The sequence below is a fragment of the Sturnira hondurensis genome, unplaced genomic scaffold, assembly GCF_014824575.4.
Source record: "Sturnira hondurensis isolate 20B ecotype Veracruz unplaced genomic scaffold, ASM1482457v3 Scaffold0004136, whole genome shotgun sequence".
In the NCBI taxonomy this organism is placed as follows: Eukaryota; Metazoa; Chordata; class Mammalia; order Chiroptera; family Phyllostomidae; genus Sturnira; species Sturnira hondurensis.
The window spans coordinates 27,879,235-27,902,281 of NW_028076767.1; the positions used below are offsets into that span (position 1 = coordinate 27,879,235).

The following is a 23,047-nucleotide window of genomic DNA, read 5'->3' on the forward strand; positions in this document are numbered from 1 at the left end:
CGCCTCTGCCCGGTGCTTCTGCCACCCCAGCCAGCCCTTAAAAGGGAGTTTCTGGAATCCTATCTTAACATCTAGGACCGAGGCTTTCTCCATCCAACCACAGCTGCACAGCTCTAGCCAATCGGAGCAGCTCTACTCTGACCAACCAGGACAGTGCCTTTTGGACCAATCAAATGGTGAGGATTTGAAGTCTTCATTTGCATAAGGGCAAACCGACTGGAAACCAGGGTTAGGGACTCCTGTCCACATAAACCAGCTCCCCTCTGGCTCAGAAAGTTCCTTTCCACAAAAGTCTGAAGATTGTGTTTTCCTGGCTGAGCTCTAGCAGGAGAGGGGCCTGACCCCGGGCTGCTTCACAGCATTGCTGTGGTCCCAGCTGGAGGGCAGTGGAGCTGTTTTGCACTGAATAAAATCTTCTTCTTCGCTGCCTCCCAAACTGGGGATTCCTGTTGGCACTGAGTTGGCACCAGTGAGCATCAGTTGCCATCCTTCACCCTCTCATCTTCTTCCCCTTAGACTGCAACCCAGAGGGTGTCACCCCCCGATGAACAGTCCTTCTGTCTGACACCGATATTGAGTCACACTTCTTCCTCATTGGCTGCCCATTCCAGAACCCTCTGGGGTCCAGCTCCCTCCTGCTGAGGTTTGAGGTACAGGTGGAGATTGTGGGGGCCCAAGGGTTCCCCACTCACCCTTTGATCTCACCTCTGTTATCTTTGCCTCCGTCTTCGGTCAAAGCTCTCCTCTTCACATCCCCGCTCCTCACTGGCTGGAACGTTGTAGATGTGTCCAAAACACCAGTGGCTTGAATTTGGGTCTCTTGCTCCCCATGTACGGCACCACGCCCCCCCTCACAGTCAGCTCCAGTCCCCCCTGGGCACCTGCAGCTCCCAGAGCAGGCGACGCTGGCATAGCACGCTCTCTCCGTCCTCTAGGAGTACGGACATGCTGTTTTCTCTACCTGGAACATTCTGTCCTCTCTGACCCCAGCTTTCCTTGGCTGTCTCAAAAGGTACCTCCTTCAGAAAGCCGTCCCTCGCCCTCTGTCTCAACAAGGACCCCTTCTTGGTGTGCCCAGAAATTCCACCTGTTTTCTCCCTGGCACCCCCCACTCTAGGCTTTGACCCAGTCTGTGCTGTGTACCCAGCCCCCGCAGGGGCCCTCCAAGATGGCTGAGCTACATGAAATGGATTTGGCTCTTCCAGATCAGCTCATAGTGCCCAGCAAGTGCCGGCGCACCATAGGCCCAGCCTGCGTGGGCTCCTCCGCCACGGCCGCCTGCCAGAGGCCGGAAAGCAGGCCCTGGGGAGGCCCCTCGTTGCCAAAAGCAAACAGGCCGCCAGGGAAGTTTTGCGTTGGGTCACACCCGCCTCTGGGTGGCTGCCAATCCTCCTGCCAGAAACCGCAGGCCCTCCGAAGCTGCCCAGAGACCGGGCCACGGGGCTCAGGAGGACTTGGGGCAGCTCAGCTAGAGGGTGTCTGCCCAGCACTTCCTGGATCCACGGCCCCCCGGGGTCGGGCAGGGGGTCTGGGCAGGGCTGCAGCAGCCGCAGCCAAGGCGTGGGGAGGCTCTCTTGGGCTGGGAGGAGCTAAGAGGCCCCTGCCAGCCTGTCACAGGCTCTTGGTGCTGACAGTGGCTCTGGCTTTCACACACACACCCTGGCGGGCACCCCCTTGGTGGCCTCCATAGTCTCACCTTCAGGTAAATGGTGGGAGGCTGTGGATGGGGAGAGGAGCAAGGAATGCAGAGACCTGTGTGTGTGCGTGTGCGTGTGCGTGCGTATGCATGTGGGAGTGACCTCACAGCCTGCAGAACTTGAAGACTTACAGGTCCTGCCTCCCAGGCTCAAAGCTGGCTCCGTGGGGGACACAGTTAACATGAGAGGCACGCCTCAGACACACCTCCTGGCCCTCTCCTTCCTCTGCCTCCTCTCAAAGGTAAGGGGGCCCTGCGGCCCCAAAATATACTGCTGGCTCCTGGGTGTGGTGGGGGAGGTGTGAAGTCACTACTGAGGACCTCCGGCAGGATCCCTGCAGGGCCCCGCATTGGGCACAGCCAGGTCTGGCTCCTTGGTGCCCAGACAGCTGCCTCTGCTGTGTGACCTCAAGCAAGTCTCTTCTCCTCTCTGAGCCTCAGCTGCTTCCTCTGTGGAATGGGCACCATGTTCATGAGGCCTTTGGGAGGATCCCTTTTGGTAATTCATCTAAAGTGCTTAGCAGAGGACCTGGCGCACGGCAAAGGTTCAAAAGAGGTTTTTATGATTCTCACCCAGCCCCACAACCCTCTACAAAGCAGAAATGCGTGTCCTCTTTACAAATGAGACTCCAGGCGTGACCTGCTTTGCCTAACAACCAGCCAGGATTTGAATGGATGTTGGTGTCTAACTCACTGCAAAGTTCAGGCTGCAAGGGCATTAATGCTATTGGGTCCTCAGGCAGTGAATGACCCACTGAACCTGGCTGGAGGGGACAGAGAGACACCTCCATGGAATAACGGTCCCTTATGGGACATTTTTTCAAAGGGCTTATGGCACATCTGCTTTGCCTAACATGCCCAACAACCCTATCAGGAATTATAAGCTCATTTTCAGTCAAGCAAGGCTCAGAGAGGGTTAGCAAGTTGCCCAAAGCCACACAGTAAAGAAACATCAGAGCAATAGAGGGGGTAGAGCACGGGAGAGGCCTGGGTCTGTGGGGATGGGGCTGGGGACTTCAGTTGGTGGCTTTCCACCCCCCCAGCCTGGACTGCGGCCGCAGTTGCTGGGCCCTGTCATCCCCTCAGTGTTTGCCGAGTCCCCAGTCTCTTAGGGACCAGCCCTACCCCAAGCCACGATCTCACGGTACTTTCATGCTCCTTTGAGGAGCTCAGGCAGCAGTTTCTCCCTTCGGCTCCCAAGCAGCGGTACATGGAAGCCCGAGAACCCTACTGGCACCCCCATCCTGCTGTTCGTTCTATCAAAGGGGATGGGCAGCCTACAATGCCAGGGTGGGTGGCTGGGGTAGCTGGAGCAGGGAACTTGGAGTTTGGGGCCCAGGTTTTATTGGAAAACCAAAATGAAGGCATCCCCAACTTGCTCTGCGCCCCTCCATTCCTCCTGGGTCCCAGGGAGTCAGGCAGCCTCCTACACAGAATGCAGGGACTTTGTCATCACAAATGTGCCAAGCCACCACACTCTCAGAGAATGCCACGTCCTGCAGGCAGGCAGGCTCCTGGGCTCAGGACTAGGGACAGAGGTCAGGCACAGAGACCTGGAAACAAGCAGGGTTGCATTGACAAGAGCTGGCTGTGACTTCACTTAATCTGACGCAGGTGGTCTCCACCCCTTTTTACGGAGGAGAAAACAGCTCCCTCCACACAGAGCAGTTAAGGGGAAGTGCTCAAAGTCACATGGCCAGACAGTGGTAGGACTCAGATTTCAACTCTCACCCAGAAGATTCCATGTCCAGGGCTCTGACCACAGAGCCTTGACCTCAGTGACCCCAGCAAGGGTCAGGGAGACTGAGGTGTGATAGGGAACTTGAACGGAGGGATGCGGTTGTTAGAATAAGTGTGGAGACAGAGGAAGACAAGAGAGGACATATTTCTTCTGGGGTATGCTACAATGCCCTCTCCGACCTGTCATTATTCCTCTTGAACAAATGGGTAAACTGAGGCAGCAGCTAAACTGGCACCAGAGCCCCCAGAGAACAAGAGGCGGGTCTGGCAATTAAGAGCCAGGGCTTTGGATTCCCAGGGCTTTGGATTCCAATCCTGGCTCTGCCTCTTACTGGAGATGTCGCTACCTTGCCTTGAGTTTCAGTTTCCTCATCTCTAAAATGGGCATAATAACAGCACCCACACCAGGGGCTTAAATTAGACAGCCTGTCAAAGGGCTCAGGGTGTGGTGCACCCACGGTGAATGTCAGCCATGGTCGTCAATAGCAAGAGAAGCCTCTCCTGGGCATCGGCGGTACCTGTGCTCCAGCCCCTGCTGAGCTTGCTGGGTAGGAAGGCTCCCTCCTGGAGAGGGAGCTTGCTGAGCTTGCTGAGCTCTGGGTAGGCCAAAGTGGGAAGCCAGGTGCAGAGCAGAAGTCCTGTGTCCTGGCCCCCCTGCTCTCAGGTGGGAGGGACCCAAGGGCAAGTCCTGGGCAGAGTTCCCCACTTCCCAGTAACCAAGGCAGCTGAGCCTCTGATTTGCCAGGGAACCCCAAATTCCAGCCAGCCGATGGCCCCTCCGGTCAATTTCATGCGAATCACCTGTGGATTTATTGAAATGCACATTTCGATTTATAAACGAAGGGCCCTAGGGGTTGCATGTCTAACAGGCTTCCTGATGGTGTTGCTGCTCCTGGTCCAGACCACATGTGAGGGGGAGGTGATGGCCCCGCCCAGCCATCTTGTCTTGAATCTCTTCAGTACCACCCAGTGCCCCGCCTGGAATTCCTGCAAAGGTTGCGACTCGAACCCTTGAAAGGCCCCAGGCGCACGGCTGCACACCTGCATCCATTGCCAGTGCCATTTTAGATGGGAGGCCTGGGAGGCCCTCCAGCTCTGAGACGCCCCCCACCTGCTGCCAGAAGCAGGTCGGCCTATTTGGGGCACCCCCTCGTGGCCACGGTGGGAACTTCAAGTCACTGAAAGCATGTTTGCAGACTAGGGGCAGGGGAGACAAGCTGGGAACCTGGGCAAAGGTGTCATTGCCTGCTTCGGGGCCACACAGGGGATATGAGGGCGTGGGTTTCATCTCACTAACCCGCAAGTCTTCTATCCTCTGGATAAAAACTCCAGCCCCCCAAGGATTCTGCTAAAGATTGGCCCTCCATGGATGGGGCCACTGGGACTATCTCGAATCATGCCTACTTCTTGGTCTCCACCTTCAACTGGACATATGGGGAGCCCATAGCATCTGGCTTCTGGTTTGGTGGTTTGTCTGTCCTGAGTGGGGAGGGGCAGTCAGGACACTGGAGCTGATTGACACCTTGACCCTGCCGCCAGGATGTGGGTCCCTTTCACAAGAAGAGTTGACCCCCCAACCTGGGACCCTGAGTGCAGAAGCAGGCGCCCAGCCCTGCAGCTAACACACTGTGACTTTCGGCAAGCCCCTTCCGTTCCCTGACGCTCAGGTGCCCCGTCTGTACATGGGGGGGGGGGGGGAGTTAGACTGGAGCAGGGAAACCACAGACCCCGCTGTGCCTCAGATGCCCCTGAACAGCCTGTTAAAAATCAGATTTCCAGGGACCCGCCTCTGGAAGTTTCGATTTGGCAAATCCCAGAGCAGGCCTGGGGGTCGGTATGTTACCAAGTTTCCTGAATGATTCGGTGCTTGTCCAGCAACATAGTCTGGACCGTTCTAAAAACCTCCCTGGTACTGTCTGATTTATTCAGCCCTCAATATAAGGGCTTCCAGTCCACCTGCTGGAAAAGGTGTAGGACCCTGTGGTTTTAATCCTTCACTTGGCTGCTTTTGCCTTCTGTAAGCTCCTAGAGGGTGGGGCCGCAGCTCTTTATTGTAACCCACAACGACGATGGCCACAGCTAAACGCTCTGAGCATCTGCTGTCCGGCCAGCCTGTGCTGGGGCTTTCCCAGCCATCGTTGCCTGTGCTGCTCGCAACAATCCCGTGAGGTATGTAGCACGATTGCCCCTTTTTTATGAATGAGGATATTGAGGCTCAGAGTGCTTAAGTAACTTGCCCGAGATCACTTAGCTGATAAGGAGCAGAGTCTAGTTCCAAGTCCCTGTTCATGACCATGCTGAGTACCATGGGACTGCCAGGGTGCAAGGCCAGGTCTGTGTGATTCTGGGGCCAAGGTGTGGACCCCACACAGTCCAGCCTGGAAGAGAGGTGGTCAATTGTGAGGGTCTCACTGCCCGCCTTGAAAGACCACGGCTAAGTCAATTCTCTCTTTCTGCAGGTGTGTGCCCAGCTGTGCCCAACACCATGTGTCTGCCCCTGGCCACCACCACAGTGCCCACTGGGGGTGCCCCTGGTGCTGGACGGCTGCAACTGCTGCCGGGTGTGTGCACGGCAGCTCGGGGAGTCCTGTAACCATCTCCACGTCTGTGACCCCAGCCAGGGCCTGGTCTGCCAGCTCAGGGCGGGTCCCGGCGGCCGGGGGGCCGTGTGCCTCTGTAAGCAGGTTTGCGGGACTGATGGAGGGTGTGGTTGGAGGTGAGGGGCGGTCAAGGTCATGGTGTCCTCAGACAAAGGGAAACCCTCCTCTCCCTCCCTTTAACCCTCACTTAAGGTACATCAACCATTTCAGCCAAGCCTGGTGACCCCAAGTTCCTGAGGCCCCCTCCCTGCTGCTCCCCTCTTGTACTTCCTATAACCATGCTGCTGCTGGAACAGCCTTCCCTCATTCTTGTCCAAACCATAGGCAACTTGCAAACCCAAAACCAAACACCTCCTCCCCTGAGAAGCCCTCCCAGATTCTTCTAACCAGAAGTCATCATCCCCTTCTCAGGACCCTCACAATACTTTTGGAAAAATAAAAGTGCAACCCCTTATTTAGGGCACAGTATATGTCAGGCACTGGGCTAAGCACTTGCTACATAAATCACACAATCATGCTGTGAGGTAAGTACTCTCAGGCCCATTGCACAGATGAGGAAACTGAGGTTCATTGATATTAACTGACATGTTCAGTATCAAACAACTCGGGACCTGGTCCAACAGGCTGTAAGGCAACATTCTGTCTGTCTTCCTCCTGGAGAGGGAGCCCGCAGCTTGAATTCGGAGTCGGCTTTCACTTGTGAGCCTGAGTATCTTACATTGATTGTCCTGGGCCCTGGGGTCCCTGATGCTTTAGACCAGGTTCCCTGCTCTGCTCTGGGGACATGTGGGACCAGGTCATTCTTGCTGTGGGGGCTGTCCTGTGCTTGGTAAAACATTTAGCCATGTTTCTGGTCTCTACCCACTAGATGCCAGTGGCACCCTCACCCCCGAGTTAGGACAATCTGTATTCAGACATTGTTGAATGTCTCCTGGAGAGAAAGTCACCTCCAACTGAGAGACACTGCTTTAAAAGAGAAATAGAAAGAAGTAAGGAATCCTCCCTCCCTTCCTCCCTCCCTCCCTCCTCCTCCTTCTCCTCCACCTCCTCCTTCTTCTCTCTCTCCCCGCCCCCCAACAATAAGCCTTGCAGAGCAACTGGCCCCGGCCATCTCTGTGCATGTCACACTTTTACAACAATAAGAATGAGGGAGAGGGACCCGCGAATCATGGACAACGAGCCCATCTATACGAAAAACCCTGTTAACAAGCAAAGCAACAAAACATAGAGACAGGAAGCTACTCTTAGTAAATCCTTATTAAATACTTCATTTAATTACAGAAGTATAATACTGAGGGCCGGTTTGTTAAGTAAACTCACAGATGATTGCTAATAAAAATGCGCCTGAAAAAAGAAATGAGGCAAGTAGCAGCTTGTCAGGCTGATAGTCAGATGAGAAACGGCACGTGGAAAGTGATTAACAGCGAGGATTTATTGACATTGCTTAGCACTTAGCACGTGCCAGGCGCTAAGGGTTTCACAAATATTGCCTCATTTGATCTCGTGATAGCCATAGGAGGTAGCTAGGTACTGATGTTTTCCTTATTTTATAAATGGAAAAGGAGACACAGAGCAGTTAAGCCACTTGTGCAAAGTCACATAGCTCATAAGTAGCTGAGCTGGGATTTGAACTCAGGAAGCTGGCTCCTCAATCTTAGTTTCCATCACTCTACTGCCTGACACTGTGCTTGGTACCTGGTGATTGCTATTGCCAAGAGCTTCTTTAAGGGGCTTTTCAAATTCCATCTTGATTCAGATTCACCTGGAGGCCAAGGATTCAGCTGGTCCTTGTTCCTTCCTACCACTCCCAGTCTTGGCCAGGCCACATGGTGGGTGCTCGTGAATGTTTAATGATTTGAACTGAATTTAGAGGCTGGAAGCTGGTGAACCCCTCATGTGCGCTGGAGCCAGCTAAGACCTCACAGGGGCTGAACTTGGCCTTGGCTCTGTGGGAGGAACACCAAGCCCCTGATCTCCCACACCCCAAACGAGCAGCTTCCCCAGCTCAGCTTCCCCTGGCTCAGGTTCGAAACCTTAGAGTCCTTCTTGATGTCTCTCCATTTTTGACCTCGCACATACTATCCACCAACAAATTCTTCAGAAGGTTTCCAGAACCTGACATTCTCAGTCCCTCCATTGCTACCCCCCAGGTCTGATCCCATCATCACCTGTCTGGGTGTGGGAGCAACCCCACGAGTCTCCCTGCTTCTGTCCCTCGTCTATTCCCAAAGGCCCCTTTTAATATAAGTCAGATCGTGCCCCTCCTCTGCCTGAAAACCCCCAACTGCTTCTCATTTCCTCAGGGTAAAAGACAAAGTCCTCTTAGTGGCCGACAAGGCCCCCACAGGGTCCTGATCCTCTTCACTCTCTTATCTAATCCCCTGTCTCTGTCCTGTTCTCTGCTCCAGCCACACTGGCCTCCTTGCCGTGCCTTCAATGCTCCAGGCGCTTTCCCACCTCAGGGCCTTTGCACCCACTGCTCCCTGCACTGTGTTCTTTGCCCCAGATGATCGGCTCCCTCCACAATGATCACCACACGGAAAACTCGTAACCCTGCCCCAGGCCTTAACCCTGCCCTCCGTTATTTTTCCAGCACTACTCTGATATCATAAACTCTGTATGTTTGTTTATTGTGTTTATTTCCATTATAGCAAAAGTTCTGATGAAGGCAGGACCTTTGTCTGTTTGAGTCATTGCTGAATCACAGATGCCTAGAACAGTGCCTGGTGCAAAGTAGTCACTCAGTAATTGTAAAATGAATGAATGGTAACAATAGTTCTAATGGGGCTGGCAGTAGCAGGCACCATTTATTGAGTATGTACTGGGAGCAAGCCCTAATAATGAGGTAGGTCCTGTTGTTATCCCCATTTGCAGATGAGGGAACTAGGGCTCAGAGAGGTTAAATCACCTGCCTAAGGCCACACAGCATGCAAGTAGCTGAAGGCAAAAAAAAAAAAAAATACCCGTGTTGTTCCTTCTCCTACAAGAGACTCTCAGAGGGGAAAAAGGATGCAGAAATTACCAGGTGACAGAACTGTGTTCTGAAATTATTTGGGGGAGGTCGCTGGACAAAGGGGCACTGGAGAGGATCTGGAAGGAGTTATGGATTTTGGCCAGCTGTGTGTGTGTGTGTGTGTGTGTGTGTGTGTATAGATGGATGTTGGACAGACCCAAGAGCAAGTAAGTTTGGAGGTCCCTTGTGCTGTTTGGGACCCTGCCTGGGTGCCCCAGGGCTGGGGAGTGGCTGCCCAAGCGTCATCCCCCGCACCCAGCAGGCTCCGAGCTGGAGGACCCAGGAGAGGCGCCAGGAAACCTTGCTAAAATTATCACCCTCCAGCTGACTTTCCTAAACAGTCCCTCTGTTTACCAGGTCATCTCAGTGACCAAGAGGCCCAGGGCTGTGGTACCGGGCCGGGAGACAGGGCTGGGCCAGGCTGGGGATAGGGACTGAGGTGCAACTGCTCCTGCAGTTTCTAAAAACCAGCAGCCACATGGTCCAAGCCAAAACGTTGGGACTTGAAGCCAAAGGGCTGTGGCCTGGAAGGAGCAAGGAGGAGAGCTGACACTGGTCCTGTGCCCCCACAGGAAGAGACACCCCCACTCCCATTTATTGAGCATCTGCTACGTTCCAGGCTTGGGGCGAGATGCTTTAAATGCACTAGCTCATTTAGTCCCTGGGCCATGCTGTGAACAGGGTACCAGGGCTCAGAGAGGTCGAATAACTTGCCCCAGGTCCCTCAGCTTTCAAGTGGGGAACTGGGGTTTGAACCCAAGTCTACCTGGTTTCAAAGTTCCTGCGTGTATATGGACCTATTTGAGGTTTTTCTCTGAAAACCTGCTTGCCAACGAGTCCTTTCCTGGAGGCCCAGTGGAACTGCCACCCACGTCTCCAGGAAGCCCTCCGGATTGCTCCTCTGTTTGTACTTCCTGAGCAGCTCACACACAGCTCTCCAGGACACGTTACTGTATCGTGGAGATGCTAACTTTCACATCTGTCTCCCCCACTGGCCCCGAGTCTCTCCAGGCAAGGGCTGTGTCTTAGTCCTGCCTAGGAGCACAGTGGCTGGCACACAGAAGGGGCACACTATACGTCTCTGGAGTTACCAGGAGTCAGAACTATTGTATCAGTGTCTCTTCTGTGCTGGGCCCTGTGCCAGGCAGTCATGGTCTGCCTGGACACGGCTGTGTGGGGGTGAACACTCTTAGCCCCAGGCCAGCAGAGGAAGTGATGATAACGTGCATATCTTGAGGACTTCCTTCAGAGTGTTTCCTGGGCATCTACTATACGCTTAGCACTGTGCTACATACTATGTGCAAATTATCTCATGGCACTGAAGGTAGAGATCAGTGTTCTCATCCTTGCTATTGGCCCGGTGACTCAGAGAAGTTAAGCAACTTACCTAAAGTCACACAGCCAGCCAGTTACGCCCCAACCCGACAATGATGACAACAACAAGCAGATGGATGATGACAGCTGGTGTGCAAAATTTCCGCGTGCCTGTCACAGCTGCCTATTACTGATCCATCATACTTGTGTTTGCAGCAACGGAGTGGCTAGGGTCTAATGTCTCCCTTATGTTGTATTCATCACACGCAGGCTCTCTCCACACATGATCTCCTTTTGTCTAGTCTAGACCACAACCCCACGAGATACAGGGCAGGCAAAAGTAGATTTACAGCTGTGAGTACACAAAACCGAGTTTATTATTGTATTATTTACATCACAACTGTAAACCTACTTTTGCCCACCCCATTAAAGTACCGGAAGAGGAAACTGAAGCATCTTAGAAGTGAAATGGCTCGGCCTAGGTCCAGAGCTAAGAAAGGGGCTCAAACCAGGCCAGGCTGCTGGCGAGCCCTGTGCCAGGATCCGGCTGTGTTCCCGCGGGCGCCAGGCTGCCCGAGGCCCGGGGTGCATGTCGCGGGGCTGGAGCCCCTGGCCGTGCTCAGGTGCTTTAAGGGCGTGGCTGCCCGTGGGGTCCGGGCGGTCTGCGGACAGAGCCGTTCGGAGGTTGTGGCTGGCACAGCTGGGCGGGAAGCTGGGGGTGGTCACAGATGGAGGCCCTGTTTCTCCTCCGCAGCGGGGGACACTGACGGCAGCTGTGCAGTGAACGGCCGCCGGTTCCGGGACGGGGAGACCTTCCAGCCCCACTGCAGGGTTCGCTGCCGCTGTGAGGACGGCGGCTTCACCTGCGTGCCCCTGTGCAGCGAGGATGTCCGGCTGCCCAGCTGGGACTGCCCCCACCCCCGGAGGGTCGAGATCCCGGGCAAGTGCTGCCCCGAGTGGGTGTGCGACCAGGCAGGCGTGGTGGGGGCCCAGCCCCTCCCGGCCCAAGGTGAGTGCCCGGCTGGCCCAGCCTGGGGGAGCGGGGGCAGAGGGGCGGGGCCTCTGAGGCATAGGGACCCCTGGACACTCCAAAGGGAAGGTTTTACTCACAGAGGGAGGGGGGAGGGCTGAGGAGACATGTGGGAAAGTGGAGTGGAGTCACAGGCCTCTTTCAAACCCACAAATCAAGAAACGGTGGTAGAAGTATGTCATTTTAGTCAAAAATAAATAAAAGTCGAAACTGCTGGCAGCGTGGTGGAGAAGGGGAAAGGGGGTTAGAGTACTTGAACCGAATTCGCACATTTCACAGCAAAGTATATTATGATGTATATTATTACACTTACATTGATATGTATTATATTTATAGACCATAAGTATTATATAATACACAATATTACTATCCTATTATTGGGGCTTATCAAAAGAACTCCGAACTGGATGGACATAGCAAGGTGGTTGCCTGGGTCATGGGCCTAGACTTCGTTATTGCTAGGTGTTGGGTTTTTTAAATGACTGTTATACGAATGTGATTTGTTTTTAAGAGGAAGCTGGAAAGAGGGTGTGGGCCCCATAGACTCCGGTGCCGCGGGGGAGGCGGCGGAGCGTGGCCGGCGGAGCGTGCCGCCAGCCCGGGTTCGGAGCCCAGTTCTGCCACTTTGTAGCTGCGTGACTCCGAGAAAGGGGCCTCGCCTCTCCGCCCGTCCACTGTAAAATGGCAGAGCCCCCGGCAGAGAGCTGCGGCAGGGCCTGGAGGAGGAGCACAAGTAAAGCCGCTGCCCCCGGGCCCAGCACGCGGCGCTCGACGGGCGGAGGCTGTCGCTGCCCCAAACACGGAGTGCGACGCCCCGTTTGCGTCCAAAGGAGCCGGCCATGGGTTCGCCTTATGTAGAAAAAGCGGGATAGGACACTGTGCATGCGATTTTATCTCCATCATGTGTGTGCATACCTGAGTGTCTGCAGGTGTGTGCACACACCACATGTGCTGCGAGCATGTGCACGTGACACAGGGTTTTCCCAGCCTCGGAACTTCTGACGTCGGGGCGGTAACTCTCTGTGCAGGGACCGCACCGTGGTGTGTTTAGCGGCACCGCTGGCCTCTGCTCATTAGATTCCGGGAGCTCCCTCCCCAACTGTGACAAACAAAAATACCTCCAGGACCCCTGGAGGACAAAATCGCCCCTGGCTGAGATCCGCTCGGAAAAAGGACCCAAAGGAAGGACGCCAACATATTAACAGAGAAGAATAAGATTTGGGGGGTCTAGGAAAAGCTAGACCCTGGTGAACCTGCCATCCTGTTCCAGGCATGGCCTTGGAACCACTAGGGCTCCCGTGGCCAAGACACAGCCCCGAGACACACAGGCCGAAGCCTCCCTGTGAAAGAGAAGCCCACCGATTCTGGGGGTGGGGGGTCCCGCTCAGCAGCATCACGTAGGAAGTGTTTACAGTCTCCTTACTTCCCCGCCACTATTTTATTCGGTCCCAACCATCAGCTATCAGGACATTTACAGAGGAGGAAACTGAGGCCCAGAGAGGTGAGGCAACATGACCAGGATCGACCACACCACAGCCCCAGGGGCTGATGTGGTTGCCAAGTCCTGACCACACAGTGCCAACCCTTCTTTCTCCCCCGCAGGACTCCATTCTTCTGGCCTGGTGGCTCTCCCGCCTCCTGGGGTCCCCTGCCCAGAGTGGAGCACAGCTTGGGGTCCCTGCTCCACCACCTGTGGGCTGGGCGTGACCACCCGGGTGTCCAACCAGAACCGCTTCTGCCGACTGGAGACTCAGCGCCGCCTGTGCCTGCTTGGGCCCTGCCCACCTGCCATGGGCCGAGGCCCACTAAACAGTGCCTTTTAGAGCCAGGCCCCGCAGGCAAGCTTGGCTGCAGGAGACCCCCCAGCCCGGATCCCCCATCTGGGCCCTGGGGGACGAGAATGGCCACAAGCAGCCTGATCTGTCTGGACCGAGATCCAGCAGGGCTGCATTCATTAGTCACGTTTCCTCTAACTCTCAGCCTGGGGGGCTGGCCAGGTTTCTCGGGTCTTCTGGTCCATCCCAGCTTCCACACGGACTTTATCGAACAGGCGTGTGCACCAGCTTTCCAGGAGGTGGACAACCATCTCTCGTCTCGGGCAGGTACTGGGCAGGACTGGCTGTTTCTCTGGGGGTGTGGTGGAGGGCGGCACAGACCTTCCGACTCACCTGCATCCTTCCCAGAGGTGAGGTTGAAACGTCCCTGACTAGGTGCTTCTGCCCACACTGGGTGTCGGGCTTACGCCGTCTGAGAAAGCCCTCCCCAGCCTGGGCAGAACTCAGGGGCCAAGTGAATGCTTTGTGAAAACCGCGTGATGGAATCACTGTCTTGGCGAGAGTCAGAAAACAGGCCTTGGAGTGACCTGCTAACTCAACATATGTTAGTGAGAGTTACCCTTTCTCGGGCCCCTGTGAGGCGCCAGGCACTGAGCCAGTCACTGTGTAGACCAGTGCTTGGTGGCAGCCTGGACTCCAGAGAAGCAGGGAGGGATGTCCTCCGGGCACTGGGGGACTTGGTCTGAAATAAACCGACCTAAGTGTGAAGTTCTGTGTCGAGTCTCATGTTTTATTGTTAAAAACAAACAAAAAACCCCCCACCTTATCTCTAAGTTTATGGGCTCTCTGTGACCTACTGTATTTGTTTAAAAATAAGAAGCGTTTTCTTTAGAATTCAGCTAGGAAACTGGAAAGCGCACCATTAAACGCATCGGTCTTAGGCGTGCGGTGAAACGAGCCTCCATAACGTGCCCACCTCTGCAAGCCGTACTTCGGTCAGGGTGTAACGCATCTCCGGCATCTCCGAAAGTTTCCTCCAGCCCCTTCCTGCTCATCCCCTCCGCTCCCCGAAGGCAACCGCTGACCCGATTTCGATCACCACAGATGAGTATTGCCTGTTCTTGAACTTCACATCAGTAGAATCACACAGTAGGCACTCTTTAATGAATGGCTTTTTTGGCTCGATACCAGCCCTGGGGTGCAGGGGTACAGTGGTGGTGGAGCCTGTGGAGGGCAGAGCCCAGGAGTTGGGGGACCAGCCGGCAGAAGATGGAACCACAGCGGGGCCGTGTGCTGGAGGCAGCAGCCCCTGGGGTGACGCCGCCATGCAGACCTCACAAAAAGTTGACGGAGTTAGGGGGATAGACCCCGGCTTCTGCTCTCTCCTGTCCCCCAGTTTCCAGGAGGGCCTCCCACTGGTCAAACCTACTGAGAAGGTGGAAGGGGGGGAGCCTGAGAATGCAGAGCTGGAGACACACAGCAGAGCATGGGAACACTGGCAGGGCCTGAGAGCGAGGGCGAGGCCAGCCCACAAGGCCGCAAACGAGCCGCCCGCTCGGGTTCCAATCCTCCGGGTACCCCAGTTCGAGAACCACAGCCCGTGTTGGAGCCACCTCATCTTCACAAAGCAGAACTGACTCGGGGTCACAGTTGAGGAAACTGAGGAAAAGCGATCTGTCCCAGAGCAGCAGCTGGGATGGGATTGCAGTCCACGCTGCGGTCGGGGGCTGAGCGTTGCAGCATGGGTAAACTCTGAACACACGGCCAGGGAGAGTTCTGCTAATATGCCGAGGAATAAGGAGAGCAGGGGGCGAGGATGCGAACGGTGATCTGACACCGAAGGAGTCCTACAGGGCCCTTTCTGAGGAGAGCTTTACCCATATAATTGCGCATCGCCCTGGGAACATTCCAAAGGGAAAATGTTCTTGCTATTTCCCTCTTAGAGATGGGTAAACTGAGGCCCAGGGTGATTAATGGGTAGCCCCAGGGTTGCAGTCTAGACTCTGGGCCAGGTTCACTGCAATCCATGACCTCACGTCTGAGCAGCTGTGAGCAGAGCCATGAAGAGGGGCATTGGCCAACCTGCCCGGTTCTGGCTCTGCTGTCCCTAATGTGAACTTAGGCAGGGTACCTGAGTTCTTCGTTCCCCAGTTTTCTCTTCTCTAAAGTGCGGATAAAGTCAGTAGCCAACACAGAGGGTTATTGAGAGTATTATGTGATTTAAATAAAAGCTTTAGCTTGACTTGATTTCTTGGTGCTTTAGTTTCTTCATCTGTAAAATGGGCATAAATAATAGTGCCCACCCTGGAGGGTCACAGTGAAGAGTGAGCACCCGCCACCCAGGAGTACTGTAAACATCAGGTGAGCAGTCCCTCTGTGTTCGCCTTCAATGTAAGCCATTATCATCCTGCCTCCGTGGTCCTTTCCAAGTCAGAGAGGGACCAGACAGCAAGGGCTGGAATCTCCTTATTTATGGGGAAGAGGAGGAGGTGTTGGGGGTAAAGGTCCCCAGGTGAAAATCAGGCCACACCCACTGAAGCTCACAGCCAGAGGTACCCCACCCAGCCTTTCCCATTATATTTATCCATTGCGTTCATGGTGTTGTAAGTTGTATCCACGTTGTTACAAGCCACAATGACGCGTTCTTTCTTTTACAATATCCTATTGTGTGAACACACCACATTCTGTTTATTCATCCTACTCTCCATGGGCATTTGGGTAGTCTCCAGTTTGCAGCCATTATGAATGGGGTATTGTGAACATTCTAGTATGTTGGTAAACATTTCTGTGGAACATACATTCAAAGGCAGAATAGCTTGGTTGGGCCTGTGACCTTTCTCCTGGGCCGGGCCCTCTCCCAGCGTAGTGGAAGTCTTGACACGTAATAGGTGCTCAGTGGGCATGCACTGCATTCATAATAAATGAGAAGCTAACACTTACTGAGTTCTAACCACACACCAGGCTCTGTCCTAAGCATCTTCTATGCAAGGCCTCACTTGACTCTCACTATAACCCAGTAAGTATAAATATGCCCATTTCACAGACAAAGAAACTGAGGTACAGAGAAATTAGGAAAATAGCCCAAGTGTACATAGTTCAAAGTTGGCAAAACCAGGATTCAAACCCAGAAGGCTGGCTCCAGAGTCTATGCTCTTGGCCACCAGGCTAAATTGACGAAAGCCACCACAGTGCTCAGGGCCAAGGTGCCTGGGCCTGGAGGAAAAGCTTCGAGAGTGGGAAGGAAGGAGCAGAGGGGAGGGTCGGCAGGGCCCGACCATGCCTGCGGATCTCGCATGAAGGATGGACAAGACAAGCAGGGGAAAGGAGACACCAGATGCATCCCAGTCTTTCTGCTGGAGGCCAGGGAGAACGGGGGCCACTGGCAGAAACCAGGAGGGGCAAAGGTGAGCCCCACAGGTGGCAGATAGGAGGGGGCATTTTAGATGGTTTGAGTCTGAAGAGGAAGCAGTCACCAGAACAGTGTTGCTGGACATCAAGGATGGGTCAGGTCTAACACAGAAAAGAGTTCAGGTGGAGAATTCGAGTCATCTGCATGGAGGAGCAGAGTGAGTGATCAGATGTTTACCGAGGCAAGGAGAAAACAGAACATGTGTATGTCGGTGTGCGTAACCTCCCATCACCTCAGTCCGGCCCTACTGCCCCTCCCTGGCCGGGTCACCATCAGCTCTGAGTGTCGAGTGAGTGTCGCAGCCTCTTCCTGCCCTGCTGGCTCCCACCGCTGCTCCTACGGAGAGCGCCAGAGGGCTGCCGGGAGAACCGGGCCCAGTCCCAGGGCTCCTTTTCCCCCTGAGAAGTGCCCCTACGCAACCTGCAAGCCCCTGCTCGGCCCCTGCCACCCCTGCACCCTCACACCCAGTTACTCTCCCCCTGCTCACACCGCTTACACCTCATTGGCCTCCTTGCTGTTCCTTGAACGCATTAGAAACACACCCACCTCAGGACCTTTGCACTGGCTGTTCCCGCTACCTGACATCACCTTCCAGATGTCCCTGTGGCTCATCTCCTTGATGTCTTTCAAGTTTGACTCACAAGTCACCATTTCACTGAGAACTCACCCTGGCCACCCTTTACCAGTCTCCCCAATGCATGCAGCACGTACCACCTTTGAACACACTACGTAGCTTACCAATAATGTTTATTATTTGCTGCTGAACTCCACAAGCACCAGGACTTTGTCTGTTTGTCCACTGATGGATCCCCAGGACCTAGAACCTCAGGGCAGAACCAGGCTCAGGAGTGATTGAATGAATGAAATAATATCTTGTTTTTTAAAATGGGATTTAATGGAGCTTAGAAAAGTCGAATGTAGTTGACATGTGGGAGTGTCTTCCCAGTTCACAATGATTTCCCCGGGCCACATCTGTGTGGGTCAGCACTCACCCACCGCCCCCCACCGCCCCTGATCCTCAACCTCAGTATTTCTCGGAGTGGGGTTCCCAGACCAGAAGCATCAGCATCGCCTGGGGCCTGGTTGGAAATGCAAATATTCTGTAGCTCATCTCAGACTCACAGAAACTCTGGAGGTGGGGTCCATAAATCTGTTTTAAAACCCTCCACCCCATTAAAATCTATGTACAAGAATCAGAAGAAAACAGTGGTGCCCTGCTGCCCCCTTGTGGCACTGTGGTGCATGAACCGCGGAGAAGCCACCAGAAGGGAGGAGCCTTCTGAGACTGGTCCAGCTGCCTCCCCCTGTTTCCCAGATGGAGAAACTGAGCCTCAGAGAAGGGAGGCACCTTGGCCACAGCCTCAGAGTGAGGCAGTGACAGAGCTAGGCATAGCATTATTTTCTATTTGTGACCAATGCAACAGCTTTCTTAAAATATTATTTAAACAGATGCCTATAATGGCCCCTACTGGGCCCTGAGCCAGGCCACCTCCATCTGTCCCCTGGCTGACTCCCTGGTGCCTCTGCCCACAATCCAGCTCCCTCCTCCCACTGGCCACACTGCGAAGCCAGAAGGATCTTTCTGGAGCACGGCTCTGATTATGTCACTCTGCCGGAACCCCTCTGAGGCTCAGCACTGGCCCCTGGGTTCAGTCCAGACCCCTTGCATGACTCACGGGCCTGCTGTGCCTTCCAGACTCTTCTGTGCTCCAGCCACACTGGACAGCTCAGAGGGCTACCTGCTCTTGCCCAGGCCTTTGCCCAGGCTGTGCCCTCTACCCAGGGGCACTGTCTCCCCACTACCTGGTGGGTCCCTGGTTGCTCTCCATCAGCCCCAGTGGCCTGGCTCCCATCCCCTGTCTCCCGCCCAGGTGCTCTCCTCCTACCATTCCGCACCTCTTGCTCTCACATCTTCCGTTTCTCCCATTCTTCCAGATCATTCCTGTCAGTGTGCACACACACTGGTCCTTTTTCTAGTGCTGAGAAGGGTACAGCCTACCAGCCCATGCCCATCTCGGCTGCTCAGGTAGCAAGAGGTGAAGTGTCCCCTCCAAGGGGCACCTCCAGCAGCCTCACTGGGGGAACCTGGGAAAGGTAAGGCCATACATAGCCACCATGTCTGATGAGTCATCAAAAAGTCCACCTGCCACATCACAGCTAAAATGTGGTTCTGTGGTCTATGGCACATTCTCAGCAATGGGGGCATGACTTAGCTAATTCTCAAGAACTCATCTTTTTTCCTCTTCCACTGTATTCATTATAATATGAGGGAGAACCCAAGGGCAAGAGCCGAGGCCTCTCAGACATCTTGGGGTTGGCCAAGGAGCCTAGTTGTTAGCGGCCCCATCAACTGGCTTCTTTGTTGTCTGCAGCCCATTCACTGGTTTCTGGGGTTTCTGACCCCCTCAACACTGGCTTTCATAAAAATGGCTCCAATCTCATCACTGGGCTAGGTCTTTTCATCCACTACCTCTTGGATATGAGCTTCTTCAGTTGCTTCTCTCCAGCCCTGAAGCCAGCGTGGGGTCAAACACAAGTGGCTAATTTTTATTTCACCCGGTCCTTCTCACCTCAAGGACCAGACTTCCATGTCTCAGTTGTCCTCCCACATCCTTCTGTCTCTGAGACATCCCACTCATGTCCTGTCCTCCTTCCTTCCTCTCTTGATTCCTGCTCTGTGCCCCACTTTCAACCGCATTAAAGCTCAAGGTTTTAAAATGTTGTGGCAGCCATACCATCTCACCTTACTCCAGATGGTCAGCCCAGGGTCTCAATGCAACCCCTGTGCAAGGCAAAGTCCCCCTGGGTCCTTTCACCAGCCTAGCCAGATTTCTCACACATTTTAACTAGATCTCCAAAGGGAATGACAAATGTGGTTTAAAATTTCATGTCAATAGTCATGTTCTTAATGTTTCCTTAATCATTGTAGTGTTTGAGCTGCTGGATCCAGCCATACCTGAAGCCATACATCCTTACACTTTCTAGTTATGTGAATCAATAAAGTCTCTTTATTACTTAAACTAGTTTGAGTTAGATTCCTATTGCTTTAATTTAAAAAGTCACAACAAATATAATTGTATATAGTCATGTATTGTAATCACTTGTCCATTCTTGACTTATATGTTGGACTCTGCACCCTAGAAGTTAAGTAGATTTTTGATTCATTCCTATGTCCCTGAAGCCCAGCCCAGGACCTGGTACACAGCAGGTATTTATGACATGCCTGCGGGAGGGTGATTGAGGCCTGGGGTCTAGCCTTGACTCTCCCTCTAGTTTGTGACCTTGAGCATCTGGTTCTCCTTCCTGAGCCTAGTTCCTGACTCTGCACAGTGGAGGCGACCGCCTTCACCCCACCCTCCTTTAGAGCTGCAGGGAGGACCAGACGAGCCCAGCATAGGGGGTGCCTGGCAGATGCTAAAGTGCTGTATACACACATGGGAGCTGTAGTTGTGTTTTCGAGGACGTGCATTTTGTCCTCATTTCATCCGCACCCCTCAGCAGACTGTGGGCCCTTTGGGGGCACAAAGCCGACAGCATGTTGTAACAGCAGCAGGATCCGAGAGGAGCCACTCTGACACCCTCCCCCACCCCCCGGGGCCTCCATGCCACACCAGGCTTGTTGCTTTGTGTCTGCAGACGAAAGGAGCAAGGTGGGTGCCTGGTGCCCGGCGCCTGCCTCCCACACCCTCCTGCCAGAACTCACTGAGACAAGGGACCCGGCGTCTCCTTAGGTTTGAGTCATTGCCAGTGATGTGACGACTGGGCAGAGGCAGGCTGACTGTTCTCGACACTACCTCCCTTTTCCTCCTGGGCACCCAGAGAGAGACCGCATCTCCCAGCCAGGGGACTGAGTCTGGGCAAGGAATAGGACTCAGATCTGGACCACCCGCCCCTGCCACAGTCCTCTCCACGTGTTCTCTGCCTCCATCCACTGGTCCCAGGCAGAGGACTCAGGGGAGGACTCCAAGATTCTACAACACGGTTCCTAACTTTTCTCTTTGAGCCCAGGACCCCTCGGGCAGCTGGTAAAGTCTGTGATCTCCTTCTCAGACTAGTAATATTGAATACATAAAATACAATGCATGGGGCGACTAAGGAAGCAAATTATTGAAATATGTTAACTTGGTCAAAAAAGTGAGATAGTCATCAGATGTGCTTCTTTATTAACATTAAAGACCAAGATCTGGTCTAATTGCCATCCTTGTAAGGTGGCAACAGCATACAGAGTGTGCTGTTCTCCCCACTGTAACTGCCATGTGAAACGAAAATTCCTGTGACTCCTTTCGGCCACCATAAGCATGTTGTCATGTTCATGACCGAAGGAAGCGCCAAATGCCAGCGGAGGTCAGTGTAAAGATGCCGTTACGTTCCCCTTCAAGTTCAGGAATCCCTGAATCCATCGTCAGATCCCTTGCGGGGTCTGCGGTCTCTGGGATAAGAATCTCAGCTTTAGGGCAAGACACGGCATGAAAAGAAGGGGCTCAGGTCCTGGGGTGACCACACAGGACCGAGGCCCCTCCAGCACTTACTCAGACCAGAGGAAAAGACTGTGGTAAGTCCTCACCTGACATCGTGGGTAGGTTCTGGAAAACTGTGACTTTAAGTGAGACGACAAAACCAATTAGACTAACTTAAATGATAGAAACATGTTAAGTTCCTCTGGTGTATTTCTGGTCACAGAAATATCACCAAACTTCTAAATAAAGACTCAAAACCTTTCTAACGTTGAACACTGAATACACATGAGCTATGCATGCGTTTAAGAAAGATGAGTAAAAACAAGAAACATCATGATTTTCCAACCTGTTTATTCCAGTTCAGGGTCACAGTGGCTGGAGCCGGTCACTGGCTCCTCAGGGGACAAGGCGGGACCCACCCTGGGCAGGACGAATCCCCATCGCAGGCCCGTTCACACTCACCCACGCTCCCTCAGACCAGATGAGGTGCACCCCACGGGCACACCTGGGGGATGTGAGCGGAAACCGGAGGCCCCAGAGGAGACCTGCGCGGACACGGGGAGTGCATGCAAACTCCACGTAGACAGTGGCCCCAGCTGAGAAGTCATTTTTACCCTCTCATCAATGTTGTAATGGGACGGCTTTGAACAAAACGATGCTACTTTAGAAGCTGCTGTATTTTCCCCCCCTAGGAACATCCAAACTCCCGGGTCGGGGGCTGATTCACCGTTTCAGCTGCGTGACCCTGAGCGCGTTGTCTAATCCCCTGGAGCCACCCATATCCCCATAGAGAAAACGCAGACGAGGGCCAGACTCACAGGGTGGTCACGAGGGTTCAAGGGGAAAACAGTCTGAACGCTGGCGAGCTCCACGGTGACCTACAGCAGAGGTCTGCTTACAACAGCCAGGACGCGGCACTGAAAACCAGGGCGACCGTCTAACCTCACGACGGGAAATGGGTCCCATCTGAGACCGTCCCTCACTCCGAACCTGGGACCTTCCTACCTTCACCGGTTACAAAACTCATTCTTTTCTAAAATGAGGAGGAGTATAAACAGCACTTGTGGATTTTTTCCTGTTGTGCTTACTCTGCAAGCAGTTGGTGATGTTGTCTGAATTCACAATCATTTTACGAAATGTGGTGGTTTTCTGAAGACCAGAGGGTATGAGGATCATTGCTTTCTACCGTAAACACAGTCATTCCTATTATCGCTCCGAACTAGTAGACCTTAGCGAGGATTTGGTTCCTGACCTGGCGTGAGTTTGAATCAGAGTATTTAACACGCACGGAGGGTTTTCACGTGTCCCAAATCAAGCTGAACACTTTGCATGTAGAACCGGTTTACCGAATAATCTGAATTTGGCAAAGGACACGCACAGGTGGGTTTGGTGTTTCTTCAGCCGTGGCCTTTGAACTTGTTCAATTGAATCTCTCCTCTTGCCCCTGCCTTTTACTTCAGTTTGAACAGTGAATCGTATTCTGTTTAACACTCCCTGTAAATCAAGCTGGACACCCCCACCTCAAGAATGCATCGTTATTTTACAAACTGTTAAGTAGCCTAACTAGGTGAACCTTACAATGCTATGCATCTTATAGATATTAAGGCCCAGAGAGGTGAGGTAACTTGCCCAAGGTCACACAGCTAGTAAGTTAGAGACACAGGATTTGAACTCCGGCTGTCTGGTTCCAGAAATGTACCCTTACTCTCTGCGTACAGTCTCCTGCAGCACTGAGAGCCTTGTGAGGGTCCTTCTCATGCCCTGCCCCTTCTACGTGCCAGCTTTTCTTGTTTATGCGGTCTCAGAACGAGCAGCGAAGGACAGGGGACAAAAACCTAGCAGGCGCTTTCTCGAATCCTCTCGGGAAGATGGAGTGTTGCTGTGTGGCAGGTGTGCAAAGGCTGGCACTCCTGAGCCACATGAGTGGTTTGTGTTGGTGTCCTGGCTGTTCAGGGAGATCTGGGACCCCCTGGCCTCTCCGGGACCTGTCTCCACAGGGACACTTCATAGCCT

The 23,047-nt window shown here is 53.7% G+C and overlaps 1 protein-coding gene across 2 annotated transcripts; it reads left to right on the forward strand.

Moving 5' to 3' along the window:
- Positions 1-1,427: 1,427 nt before the first annotated feature.
- Positions 1,428-13,930, forward strand: CCN5 (cellular communication network factor 5). Of its 2 annotated transcripts, none has more exons than XM_037044136.1 (5): positions 1,428-1,702; positions 1,831-1,938; positions 5,896-6,112; positions 11,118-11,372; positions 12,996-13,930. In XM_037044136.1, exons 2-5 carry the CDS (start codon positions 1,879-1,881, stop codon positions 13,214-13,216), a joined length of 753 nt encoding a protein of 250 aa, XP_036900031.1. In that variant the 5' UTR covers positions 1,428-1,702; positions 1,831-1,878; the 3' UTR covers positions 13,217-13,930. The 2 variants fall into 2 exon arrangements, with proteins under 2 accessions (XP_036900031.1, XP_036900030.1); XM_037044135.1 differs by having other exon boundaries at positions 1,845-1,938.
- The last annotated feature ends 9,117 nt before the right edge of the window (positions 13,931-23,047 follow it).